A 13,640-nucleotide genomic window follows, 5' to 3' on the forward strand; every position below is an offset into this window, starting at 1 on the left:
AAAGCATGACATGAAGTGAAAACAGTAATTTTGAGGTATTTGATGGCTAATGGACTTCATTTTCAACAACCATATTGATAGATGGATATAACAGAAGTTTCTAGGATTCTTTTCAAATCTATCTTGAAATATAAAGTTTGTTTTTTTATATTTTTGAGAGAATTTTGGTACTTAATCTGTCGGTAAGTGTAAATAAAAATTTAAGCATGCGTCAAAAGCATCACAGACCCATCAGAGCCTGCTGTGGCCAGAGTGCCTTCTAGAGATAATTTAGGTTTAGGGCATGCCGACCGAGATGGCAGGTGCCTTTCCCAAAGTCACAGGAAGCGGGGGCTCACCAATAGCAGGTCTCCAAACTCCTTAGAATACTTCCCCCAAACAGTCTGTGGTCTCAATGGCTTCAGAGCCCTGGTATCCCCACAAAGGAGGCCGCCTTTAAAAAATGTGAATGCATTGCCTTCACGATGTGCGACATACTCAATTCCAATGTTAAAACACGTTCTCACAGATCCAGCATCTGTGACGCTTAGGTCATAATGCCAATCGCTGCCAAGGTAACTGAATTTTTTTCTGAATAAGGGCAGTTAAGCCTCCCAGGACAGGAAAGCATCATTTCTAAAGAGAATCACGTAAATAATTCAAAGTCTGAATTTGGTTCTTCTGTAAATCTTGGGCCCTCCGTGGTTCGGTACTGGTCAGAGAACTCTCGGAGCGTAAATAAGCAGGACTTATTAGGAGGGAAAGAAAGAGTCCGTGGCTACTGGACAGACCTGGGAGTGGAGCACGGGCCTCAGCCAAGTTCTCAGGACAACTGTTTTGGTAACTTATTTTCTGCTTACCAGAAATGGTCCCACCTGCACTGAGGAAGTTTGTCCATTCCAGGCTCTGTGCCATATGCATTTACAAAAAGAGTTCTAAGTAGCGAACCTTCTAGAAGTTCATGGCTATGAAGTTACTCCTCACAGTTGGGTGGGTTTCACGGAGTTTCGCACGGCAGTAACACCAGTAAAGCCCCCGTTTCTCAAAACTAAGGGCGAGGCTGAGCGTAGACAGAATGTGACCTATGGCTATATTCGGAACACAGATTACTGATCGCCAAATATATAAAGAAGGCACAAGTGAAGCAAAGGTAAAGTCAGTAAACAATATTTTACTGAAACATTTCATGACACAGAAAATCTGTCTGAAGTGTAAAGTTACTGTCTTACACAGGAAGGACAGACCCATTTTCAAAGACTAATATGAATACAATAAATATGGAGTTTACATACTAATTTATACACAGAAACTCTGCCCCACAGCCATAAAAATTTATATTTAACAGTGCAACATATAATTTAATCATTTGATTTATTTGACAGGGGTTTTTTTTTTCTTTCTAAACACAAATAACTACCTGGTTTTCATATACATATATAATATATATTTTATGTATATAGATATTCAACAATCTGTACAGCTTCTAAACATAAACTCCTAAAAGGCACAAGTGTCTATACAACATGTACAAAAATGGCTGGAGCGGACACAAAACAACAATTATTGGTCAAAAGTTCATGATTGCACAAAGATTAGTCATGAGTTTATGTCAGAAAAATGTGCTTTAAGGAAAGGAGGGTTTTCAAAGAAACCTTTAAGTGTTATATAAAAAAAAACCAAAAAAAAACAAAAAAACACAAAAAAACCCAAAACCAACCCCACCAAAAGCCCAGACCAAACCAAACTCCCCACCAAGTCGAGGCCCACTAGGTGGCGATCACGAGCCTGTCCTCATCGTCGTCACTACTCACGTCGCTGAACTGCGCGGTGGCCTGCCTTCGGGGCGGCGCTGCGGGCCCGGGCACCTGCCCCTCTGGGGAGCGAGTCCGTAGGCCGCAAGGCTCCAGGGAAGCTTCGGGACGCACCTGCAGCAGAGGCTCGGCCGAGGCGGCTGGTTTGCCCTGAAGGGGGGCGAGCTCGTGCCTGGGCTTCACGTGATTCACGGCGGCGGCCTTGCCGGAGTCCGCTTTCCTTGAGCCGTCGGGCCGGCCGGGGTCTCTCGCGGGGGCAGACGCATCTAGAACGTGTGTTGCATTTTCCCGCTGGACTTGGGGGGACCCCTGAGGAGACGTGGCCCCGCCGCCCTGATCTGCGCCGGCTCCCGAGGTCGGCCTGGGGGGCGCCTCCCGCGCCCTGGGTTGGGAAGGGGGCATCTCGGGAACCCCTGGCGGGTCGGCGGGCACTTGACCGACAGAGGGGATTAAAGTGGGCAAGGCAATGTTCAGGATCTGGAGGCCTGGAATGTGCGCCTGAGGGGTGGGGCTGCTCTGCGGGGAGGGGTTTGCGGTGAGAACCTGCAGGCCCACGGCACTGAGCGCCAGCCCCGGCGGGTGCACCTGCGAGGCCACGTTGGTGTTGGCCAGGCCCAGGATGTTGACGGTCTCCACGCCCAGCGACGGCAGCGGCTGCAAGGCCTGCGTGCTGAGGTTCTGAAGGCCCGGCACGCGGATTTGGCCAATGGGAATACACGGCACCACGCCGCTCAATTCGGCCACTCCGGCGGGGCTGGGAGCGCCGGAAACTTCTGCGACCGAATCCCCGGGCGGGCCCACAGTTCTGTGAATCACATTGACGGCGGGGATCGTGAGCTGCATCGGCCCCGCCTGGATGGGCACGAACGTGGAGTACGTGAGGCCGGCGGGGACCACGTGGATTCCCCCGACTGGAACCATGTTGTAAGGTGTCCTGGACTGCTGTTGAGAATGCAGAGGGAGGTGGCTGAACAGATGAGTCTGGGGAGAGGGCAGGCCCGGAGGGGTCTGGAGGGTCACTTGCTGCTTCTGCTCTTGGGCGTCAGGCTGAGGCGAGGCCCCTGAGGGAGCCCCCACTGCTGTGTGCGGGCCGCGCTCGGCGGCGGGAGGGGGTCGTCGCACGCAAGCGGTGCCCTGGAAGACAACAGACAAAACCCCTTTCCAGCGAAACTGCCAGCGTAAAATCTCCTCTTCCTAACGAGGAGAAAGCATGTATATTCACATAAAAATGACAGGCCTGCTAAAAAATGATGTCTTCGTTATAAAAAAGAAATTCCCAACTAAAAAATCTATTATGTCTTTAATCTCTAGGGCAAGGAACAGCAACGCATTTCATGGAATACTTTGCAGTTTTACAAATTTCCTCCTTCCCTTTCCCTTTCCCTTCCCTTCCTCCCCTCCCCTCCCCTCTTTTCCTACCTTCACCTCTTCCCTCCCTCCCTCCCTCCCTTGCTTCCTATGTTTGTGAAAGGTCTACTGAAAATCAGATTTCCAGGCACTGGCAGGTATGTAAGTGATCTGGGATAGAGAAGCTGAGAACACAGGTGACCAGTCTGGAAGTAATTTAATTTAAATATCAAGTATAGTTTAAATATTAATGCAATTATGTTAAATTATATTCATTTAGAATAGCCTATAGAAATCTGAGCTTTCACAGACTTTTTCGTTTTCTCCAGTGTTACCTAGCAAACCAAGATCTGCCACATTCAGAAATAAACCCTATGGCCATCGTCAATACATACAAGACATAAGAGAAGGTAAGAGACGTTAAGAGGTCAGTGGGATGAATACATTCGGCATAGAATTAAACACTCCTCATGAGCCACCAGGGGTAAAAAGCACCCGGAGGGTGGCTTTCTGCAGGCCCGTGTCTGGCCCCGAGCTGGTTCTCTGGCAGGAAGCTTTCCCAAGCTGTCACAGCAATTTCATCATTCAAGCAAAGTGAACTTCTTGATACATTTTTGGGGGCCACATTAACTTTGCCACAGACACTGGTCGCTGTCGTGTCGACAGGGGCAAAGTGCAAAACGTTTGGATAATTTAGCACAGATCCGTCACATCAATCGATGCCACTGGAAAAACAATTCAGGGCAAGCGAGGGGGATAAATAGGTCCCAAGAGTCAGGTTCCCAATTGGAACATATATATTTTTAAAAAGGAGTGTAGTTTTAGAGAACCATTTGGTTCTTTCACAGATTTATGTGAAGTAACATGTGACCTCTGATTAAAATACCTAGCAAGAATCCAGGGGGCATAAATAAAGTCCTTTGCCTTTAAATACAACCAAAACTTGTGCTTGAACCCAGGCTTAGCCATAAATTAAAAAAAAAAAAAAACAACAAAAACTTAAGTACATTATTTTCTTGAGCCATGAGGATCCCCCTGTGGGGAAACCCTACAACAAGACATTTACCTGGGTTAAAGTAGTGTTCTTTCCGGCCACAGAACTTCCCAGAATTTCTTCTGATTCAGGGTAGTCTACAGACATCTGGTGACACGGGGACCTGGGCGCGGCCTCAGGTGACCTGGAAGAGTCGACGGGAGCAGCCGTTTCTTCTCCGTCTTTTGCGGCGAGCGGCCTGGTCTTCACCGGAGACTCCGTCTTCCGGCTGTGGTCTGACTGCACCGTGCTAAGTACGGTCATCTTGGTGGGCAAGGCTCTGGGTAGAACGTCCATCGGGTCCGTGTGCGCCCCAGAAAAGCAGTCGGCGATCCTGACGTCCTCCTCTGTGCTCCCAGGATCCTGGAGGCCACCTCTAGATGGAAGATGCTGTGGGCTGGCCGTAACGGAGGGAGCCGCTGACAAGACAGATTCAGCCTGACTGTCTTCATCGTCATCTTCATTTTCGTTATCGTCCTCATCCGGGCCATCCGACTCTTCAAGGTCATACCCAGACCGCTCGAAACCGAATCTTTGCTTCTCATCTAATAAAAACAACCGAGGGGCGATGTTATAGCATGTTTCGCATGTGGACAGGTGCAGCCTTTTATTTTCTTTTAGTTTTTATAAGCTTGGCAATGCTGTGAGGACCGTAACAGAGAAGGGCCCTACTCACAGAAAGTCTCCAGTTTAGTCGAGGAGGGGTGGCAGGGGGGAGAATAAGTCAGTCGGGCCAGGAATCAGACAAGCGGGGCGCTGACAGAGAGTAGCATGGCCAGTACACTTGTCAGGGACGCAGAATGTGAAATGGGCCTCGGGAGGTTAGGCAGGTGAGGATAATATACCAAGAAAATCAGAAATAAAGGCCTCAACTATTTTTTTTTAATTTTTCAACGTTTATTTATTTTTTGAGTGACAGAGAGAGACAGAGCACGAGCAGGGAAGGTGCAGAGAGAGAGACACACACACAATCGGAAGCAGGCTCCAGGCTCTGAGCTGTCAGCACAGAGCCCGTGAAGGACTCAACCATTAAAGAAGACGGGAAGATATAAAAAATTTGACAGAGTTCAATACAACTCTTCCTGAGCTCTAGCTACTTCTCTGCCTCTCTTTTGAACAAACTGAAACAAAAAGCAAAACAAACTGATGGCATTTGGATTTGTGAGCCCAATAACTTTATTTGATAATTCTATGAAATATGTGAACTGATATTTGGATAGTATTTTAGAGAGGTTTCCATTGTGCTCTGGGTAGTAATACTCTCTAGGACTTAAGACTTCTACCTTTTTCTTTTCTTTTCGCTAAGAGAGGTGCTAAATTTTCCTGTCATTTTTTCCCTATGGTAATCCAACTCGCTCCTCACAGGAAGAGGAACCATAACTAATAAGAGTCATTAGTATCAGCCTCATAACGTCACACGGGACCGTGTTTAACAAAGAAGATTCAGGAAGGTCCAGGGAATAGTTTCTTAATTCTCGTAAGATCATGTGGAAACTGGATTTAAATTTTTATCTGTTCAGAATCTCACAAAATTAGAGGTTGTTTCCCTTAGAAAGCTAATAAACTTTTAAAAAGTTAAATGGCGGATGAATGCAACACCTCTACCCCAAATCTCTGGCGCTGAGCTATAATAAAGAAGGTATCAGAATGTATTCAGCTTAGTTGTGAACCATTCTGGCATTTATGCATACTTTTAACATTCTGCATTTATGTATACTTTCTGAGCAGGAAAAATAATAGGGAAATAAGCAACACATTTGCTTCCTGCATATCCCAAATGGTCTGCGTATTAATTGATTTTACTCTTCCTTCTATACTACCAAGTTCTTAGAGAAAAGTCTCAAAGGATCAACACCAAACCGTTGGAGGCTGATTATTTCAAGAGGATGGAATGGACTAGAACTTTTCTGCTGTTGATCTCAAGCACGTTACTTTTACAATTAAAACATTCAAGGACAAAACACATTCATTTAGGTTACTTTAACACATAATTTCATATGCTTTTTGCTTTGAGGGTTCCGCTGGTTTTGCTATGAAATAATGCTAATATCCTGAATCCCACCAGGCGCCCGTGCTAGAGATGGAATGGGTGATTTCTGGGTAAATGGCCTGCCCCCTGCCTCACAGATAGCTCTCCTGACCCCTATCAGATGGTTGAAATTCTAAAATTGGAGTCACTCCCAATTTGTTTTGAATTTGCTCCAACAGTGCCGAGTCAGACATATTTTAAGAGACTGAGGGGAAAGTGGGAAAGAAAATCTAAAGACATGAGATGACCAGGGAACAGGTTACCAGACAGGCTGACTTCACCAGAGGCGAGCCCAGCTCCAAAGTCTAACTAGGGTGAGATGTGCTTTCACTTAAAAATTATTACTCTATCTTAAACAAACAAACAAACAAACAAACAAACAAAGGCTATCTTCATATTGATGACTTTTTCAATATTCCCTATAAAGCTGAGGTCCCCGTCAATCAAACACTCCAAACCGTAAGCAGAGACGGTGTCTGTGGGAAGAGAGTAGACATAAGCCAGCATCATCTGGGGTGTGTGCGATGGGACACTGGCCAGGAGGGTTCAGCTCAACAGATGACAGGCTGCTCAGAGCCAAGTATGGACTGCCCGCATTGTGTGAATCCTCTGAAGCTACTCTTTCCTGCAGGCTCTGTGCCATGAACCCCATTCAAGTCCTCACAGGAAAGAGTGTGAAGTATCCCCTGTTGTCCAGATCTGGGGGACAGGCGCCGTAGCCAGAGAGAAGGAACAAGACATTCCACCTGGATCCACTTCCTCTCGCTCCTTTAGGGAAAAACACTGCGGAGGGAAGGGCACAAGCACTGCTGCCCTTAGGAGCCTAGTGAAAACTTACTGCAGTGGGGAGAGGGGATGAACAGGAGAAAAAACACAGCTCTACTCCTTGAGGAAGGACAAGATTACAGCTGAGTCCCCCACAACAGCTGAGGGAGTGGTGGGAGAACACAAGCGCCACGGCCCAGAAACCTAAAAGCATGGCGCATGTGGGAGTCTGAGGCTGAATCGGAACCCGAGGGCATCCTGTCCTCCTCCTCACCCCTAAATGCTAAGCTAAGACCTTTACGTAACGGGTAACAGCCGAAAACTGTTGGGAGAGGGACAGGAGATGAACGGGAATGTGTAGACTGACACTCACTGAGACACCTAAAAGTGGGACTGAAATGGGCATTGCCCTCCTAATCAACCCCTCCTCCCCCAAAGACAAGTTAAGTCTAGAGGAATCTGAAGCCTCTGGTGCTGGAAGCCTGCCGTATCTATAACGTATCACACACCTGCAGCCCCACTTCTAACTACGAAAACTCTTGATGCCCACACTAAAGGCCCGGCAGGAGAGGCACACCTGTCAAGAGGCAGGAAGCCTATTTACGTAGTCTCCACTGTCTTACACAAGATGTCTAGCTCTCGTAACAAAAATTACGAGACATACAAAAAGGCAGGGAAAAAAAAAAACGTATGCAGAAGAGAAAAAGCAATCAGAACCAGTCGGATAGGACACAGATGTCAGAAGCATCAGAGAATTCAAACTAATTGATGGGTTAAAGGCTTGTGGACCACCCGCAGTGTCCAGTGGGAATTTCAGCTGAGAGCTGGACACAGGTGACGGAGAAGGCAGTGAGATGCTACAAATGAAAAACAAAGTAACAATGACAACAAGAAAATGGCCAAACCCAGAGTTCTATGCTCAACGGAAACAGTGTTCAAAGACAAAGGAGAAATGCAGACTTTCTTAGAAAAATACAAACGGAGGGGATTCACTGCCAGTAGACTTACTTGACAGTAAATGTTCAAGGAAACTCTTTGGGCAGAGAGGATACGGGCTCAGAAGGGAATGTGGATCGACACAAAAAGCTGAAGAGTATCAGAAGCAGAATAAGGATTCTTTCTGTAAAGTTTTAATTGCTTGCTCTAAAAGACAACTGAACATCTGCGGCAGACATAATGGACCGGGTGTTTACGGCACCGGGAAACATAGACAGTATGAAAACAACAGCACAAATAACGGAAAGGAGGTACTGTGAAGACAGTTACAAAGTCTCTAAGCTGCATGTGAAGTAATGCAGCATTATGTGAAGGAAGACGACTAAATTTTCTAAAAAGGGGTAAATAACAAAGTCAAGGAGGAGATAAAACAGTCATAAAAAAATGCGCAATTAAGTCATAAAAAGAAAAATAAATAAATAAATAAAACCACACCCAGGTGGCAAGGTGGTAGGTTTTATTCTACTACATGAAAAATAACATTAAAAGGAATTCAAGTCTAATACCTTAATTAAAAGACAGAAATTGCTAGACTGGATTAAGCAAGCAAGTGCCAAGTGTATATACTATATACAAAAAAACCCATTTTAAACAAAGACATAAACAGATTGAAAATAAAGTTTGGAGAAAAGTATACCTTACAACATTAACGAAATCACAGCTGGAAAAACTGTATCAGTATCAGGCAAAGTAGATTTCAGAACAAAGAATACTATCAAGAATGAACAGGAACATTACATCATGATAAAAGACATATAATCCTAAATGTATATCAACTAATAAACCAGAGCCTCAAAATAAATGGGGCTAAAACTGAAAAAAGCAATAAACCAATCCACAATTAGAGTTGAAGATTTTAACATCCCACTCTTAGTAAGTGATGGAACAAGCGTACAGAAAATGAGTGACAACACAGAAGGAAGACCTGAAAAACACTATCAATTAACTAGTCCCAGCTGACAGTTATAGAACATTCCAAGCAATAACACACTATGCTTTCCTTATAAGTATACATGGAATGTTCACCAATCCCTGCCATATTCAGAGCTACAAAGCAAACCTCAACACATTTAAGTTAATAAAAGTCACAGAGTAAGTATTCAGATGAAAACAGAATCAAACTAGAAATCAATAATTGGAAGATACCTGAAAATCTTCCAATATTCCAGACTTACGAAACATATTCCTAAATAATCTGTGGGTCAAAGAGTAAGTCTCAAAGAAAGATTAGAAATCCTTTGAGGTAGATGAATTTATGTTTAAAAAAAAAAAATTTTTTTTTAACGTTTATTTATTTTTGAGACAGAGAGAGACAGAGCATGAACGGGGGAGGGTCACAGAGAGAGGGAGACACAGAATCCGAAACAGGCTCCAGGCTCTGAGCTGTCAGCACAGAGCCCGACGCGGGGCTCAAACCCACGGACCGTGAGATCATGACCTGAGCCAAAGTCGGACGCTTAACCAACCGAGCCACCCAGGCGCCCCATATTTTTAAAATGTTTATTTATTTTTGAGAGAGAGAGAGAGAAAGAGCATGGGGGAAGGGTAGAGAGCGAGGGAGACAGAGGATCTGAAGCGGGCTCTGTGCTGACAGCAGAGAGATGGATGTGGGGCTTGAACTCATGAACTATGAGATCATGACCTCAGCTGAAGTTGGACGCTTAACTGACGGAACCATCCAGGCCCTCCTGAGCTAGATGAATATTAAAATATAACACTCAAATTGTGGCATGCAGCTAAAGAAGTGGTTATTGAGAAACTTACTGTATCAAACACTTCTGTTAGGAGAGAGATCTCAAATAAATAATCTAAGTTCTCCCCTTTAGAAATGAAAAAGAGAAACCAAAACTAAACCCAAAGCAGGGAGCAGAAAGGAAATAACAGATATGAGAACAGAAATAAAGAAATTGAAAAAAGAAAAACAGGAATCCAATAAAACAGAAGCTGGGTCTTTGGGGAAAGAAATGAAAAAAAAAAATTGACAAACATCTAGTAATACTGGCCAAGGGGAAAAAAAAAAGATACAAATCACCAGCAACAGGAAAGAAAAAGGGGATATTACTACAAACCCATAGATACTAAAAGGATAATAAATCTATTAAAAACTCTATTGCCCACCAATGAACAACTAGAATTCAAAATTAAAGATACAGTACTATTTGGGGCTCCTGGGTGGCTCAATCGGTTAAGCGTCTGACTTCAGCTCAGGTCATGATCTTGTGGTTTGTGAGTTCGAGCCCCGCGTCGGGCTCTGTGCTGACAGCTCAGGGCCTGGAGCCTGCTTCAGATTCTGTGTCTCCCTCTCTGTCTGCCCCTCCCCCATGTGTGCACGGGCACACAGGTGTATGTGCACGTGCACTCTCCCGCTCTCAAAAATAAATAAACATAAAAAAAAACCCCACAATGCTATTTAAAATAGCACCAAAAGAATAAAATTTAAAAATGTGCAGGATTTGTAGGTTGCAAATACTACAAAATACTAGTTAAAGAAACCAAAGACAGAAGTAAACGAAGACATCTAGTATATTCATAGACAGACTGGAAGTTTCAATATTGTTAAGGTAGCCTTTCTCCCAAATTCAATCTATAGATGCAATACAATTGCAATAAAAATCTCACAAAATCTCACAAAAAAGCTCAGTTAAGCATCTGACTCTTGATTTTGGCACAGGTCATGATTTCACAGTTTGTGAGCTGAAGCCTCGCTTCGGGCTCTGTGCTCACAGTACGGAGCCTGCTTGGGATTCTCTCTCCCTCCCTCTCTTTCTGCCCCTCCCCAGCTCACACTCTCTGTCTCAAAAGTGAATAAATTAAACAAAACAAAACAAAACAAAACAAGGTAGCTCCATGGGGAAAGGACAGTCTTCTCAATAAATATCACTGAAACGAATGGACATCCACATAGGAAAAACATGACACATACTTTATATCTTCCACAATCACTCAAAACCGATCATATATCTAAATGTAAAATACACAACTGTAAAACTTCTCAAGGAAAACTGTAGAAAATCTGTAACTTTAGGGTAGACAAAGGTTTCTTACGTAGGACACCAAAAGCACAATTAAAAAAAAAATTGATAAACTAGGCAACCTGAACATTCATTTTTTTTTTCCTCTGAGAAAGACATTGCAAAAATGAACAAAAAGACAGACATAGATGGCGAGACCACTTCTGCAAATTACATTTTTGACCAAGAAAATATTTCCAGGATATATTTTTTAAAAATATTAAGATTCAACAATAAATAAATACATGTCCCACTTGAAAAATGGGCAAAATTTCTGAATAAATACTTCACCAATACTTTTCCAGACATCTGGAAAACAAGTAGCATATGGAAATATGCTCAGTATCATCAACTGAAGAAATGCAAATTAAAACTGCAACAAAATACCACTGTAAACCTGTTAGAATAGTTTTTTTAAACTGTGCTGGGAAGGTCACAAAATAACTCAACTCCCATGCATTGCTGGTGAGACTGTAAAATGGTGCAGGCACTTTGAAAAGCAGTCTGGACAGTCTGTTTTAATGCTAAACCTATACCAGCCACATGACCCAGAGATTCCTACCCCTAGTATGAAACCATGCAGAAATGGAAATTTAAATTCATATAAAAACCTATACGTGAATGTCTTTCAAAAAAATTTTTTTTAGCATTTATTCATTTTGGACAGACAGAGAGAGAGTGCAAGCAGGGAGAGGGAGAGAGGGAGACACAGAATCTGATGCAGGCTCCAGGCTCTGGGCTGTCAGCACAGAGCTCGATGTGGGTTCGAACTCGTGAACTGCGAGATCATGACCGGAGACGAAGTCGGATGCTTAACGGACTGAGCTACCCGGGAGCCCCATGAATGTCTCATAGCAAGTTTATTCATATTTGCCAAATACTAGCGGCACTCCAGATCTTTTGGCTGGTCTGTGGATAACAAATCATGGCACATCAATACAATGGAATACTACTTAACAATAAAAAGAAACGAACTATGGATAACTCTTACTTGCCTTATGCTAAGTGAAAGAAGCCAGACCTGAAAAGCTACTTACTCTATGTTCCCTTTTATATGCACTCTGGAAAAGAGATCAGTGGTGCTAGGGGTTGCTGGGTAAGAGAAGCAGTTATCTATGAAGGAATGGCACTAGGGGAGTTTTTGGGGTGACGGAACTGTGGGGGTGGACACACCATTCTCTGCATTTGTCAAAGACTGCCATAGAGTGAGCTGTCAACCGTGAAGTGAACTTTATGGGATGTAAACAGAAGCATAATCAGCCAGGATGTGAGAAGAATCCAAGATAAATGCAAGCTGAGATAGATGACCTAACTGAAGTACAAGTGAACCACACAGCCACTCAGTAGGGATGGGAAGAAAGGTCCCACCCTAGGTGACCTTCGCAAAGAGGGCTCTGACCAGGTGAGGTAAAGGCTAAAGACAAAAAGAACTGCACACAAACACTGCACTGTAACTTAAATCTGTCTTTCTTGGGTGGGTTAGGATTTCGGGAACTGGCTCACCGATTAACACTAGAGTTGAACAAATACGTAAACGCATTGTAGATGAGGACCGGGTTCCTCATTGTGGGTGAAAGAAAAAGAAGGAAATAGAAAATGCTAGAGTCAACTTTGTGGTGCTGGCCTGGAATCGGAAACGTGTATGGACTTGTGCTTCATTCATGTATATGGCATAACATGTATGTGCACGCGCGTGTGTGTGTGTATTCACACACACAGATACAGAAATAGTGCCTAAGTAGGAGTTAGCACATGTACATATACTTCCTAGCGCTATCCACTGAGAGGGCTCAGAAGCAGTGACAGGTCAGTAGCAATGAACACACCATCCAGCGAGATCTTGGTTTCTAAATACCATTCTCCGGTAAAGAGAACCAGAGGCCTTGAAGAAATGGTTGATTTTGGGGTTGAAACATCTTGGGGTGCTAGAAAATCAGGAACTTCTTAAAGAAAAAAAAAACAAAACATGGGGCAGGTTGAAAGGGCACAGGAAGAGCCCTCAAAGAGCTCTCAATGGCCCGTTTTATTGAGCTATACACAAGAAAACACCGTAAAAGATTATAACCCAAAGAATACAATACATATCTTTGAGTCCATAGTGATATAACTGAATAAAAGGCTGAGGGGACAAATGGAGACATGGTAACTTCTCCCTGCAGAAAAATTCTAATTAATAAATTAGAACGCCCTAGTAATCCCCTCGGCAAGATCCACTAATGTAGAAACAGGACATCTACATATTCTCAAAGCATCTCCCATAAGCGTTTAACAGTGACAACAGGCAGTAAGTTAACAGTGGAGAGTCCTGGTTAACATGACCAACAATACGTACTGATGTAATGTACCTCCCGATATCGAACACTAACAAAAGTACAGTCACCCTACGGCACCTTCCTAATACTGCCAACCCCAATCCCATCAAGAGCGTACATCAGAAAACCCTGAATTGAGGACGTTCTACAAAATAACCGATCGGTATTCCCTATAAACATCTAGGTCACAGAAGACAACAGCGACAGGGGAACACATTGGCAGAGTCTAAAGAGGCATGGGCCACGAAGTGCAGTGTGGGATTCTGAAGGAGACCCCGGGGCAGGAAAAGGACAACGGTGGCAAAACCGGTGAAATTCAAGTCAGTTCCGTCCTTTAGTCAGTAACGCGGAGCTGGA

General features: G+C 44.0%; 1 protein-coding gene across 7 annotated transcripts in view; it reads right to left on the reverse strand.

The window, feature by feature from the left end:
* Positions 1-1,130: 1,130 nt before the first annotated feature.
* HIVEP1 (HIVEP zinc finger 1) overlaps positions 1,131-13,640 on the reverse strand; it is a 148,034-nt gene continuing 135,524 nt past the window's right edge. For 6 of the 7 annotated variants that reach the window (XM_019420112.2, XM_053904906.1, XM_053904905.1 and 3 more), the window contains 2 exons: positions 4,204-4,715; positions 1,131-2,984 (listed from right to left, as the gene is read on the reverse strand). In XM_019420112.2, coding sequence (XP_019275657.2) covers positions 1,746-2,984; positions 4,204-4,715 — 1,751 coding nt within the window. In that variant the 3' untranslated portion in view covers positions 1,131-1,745. The remainder of the gene's footprint in view (positions 2,985-4,203; positions 4,716-13,640) is intronic. The other variant, XM_019420109.2, reaches the window with a different exon arrangement.

This window comes from Panthera pardus, unplaced genomic scaffold, assembly GCF_024362965.1.
Source record: "Panthera pardus isolate Hobbes unplaced genomic scaffold, ASM2436296v1 HiC_scaffold_17, whole genome shotgun sequence".
Classification (NCBI taxonomy): Eukaryota; Metazoa; Chordata; class Mammalia; order Carnivora; family Felidae; genus Panthera; species Panthera pardus.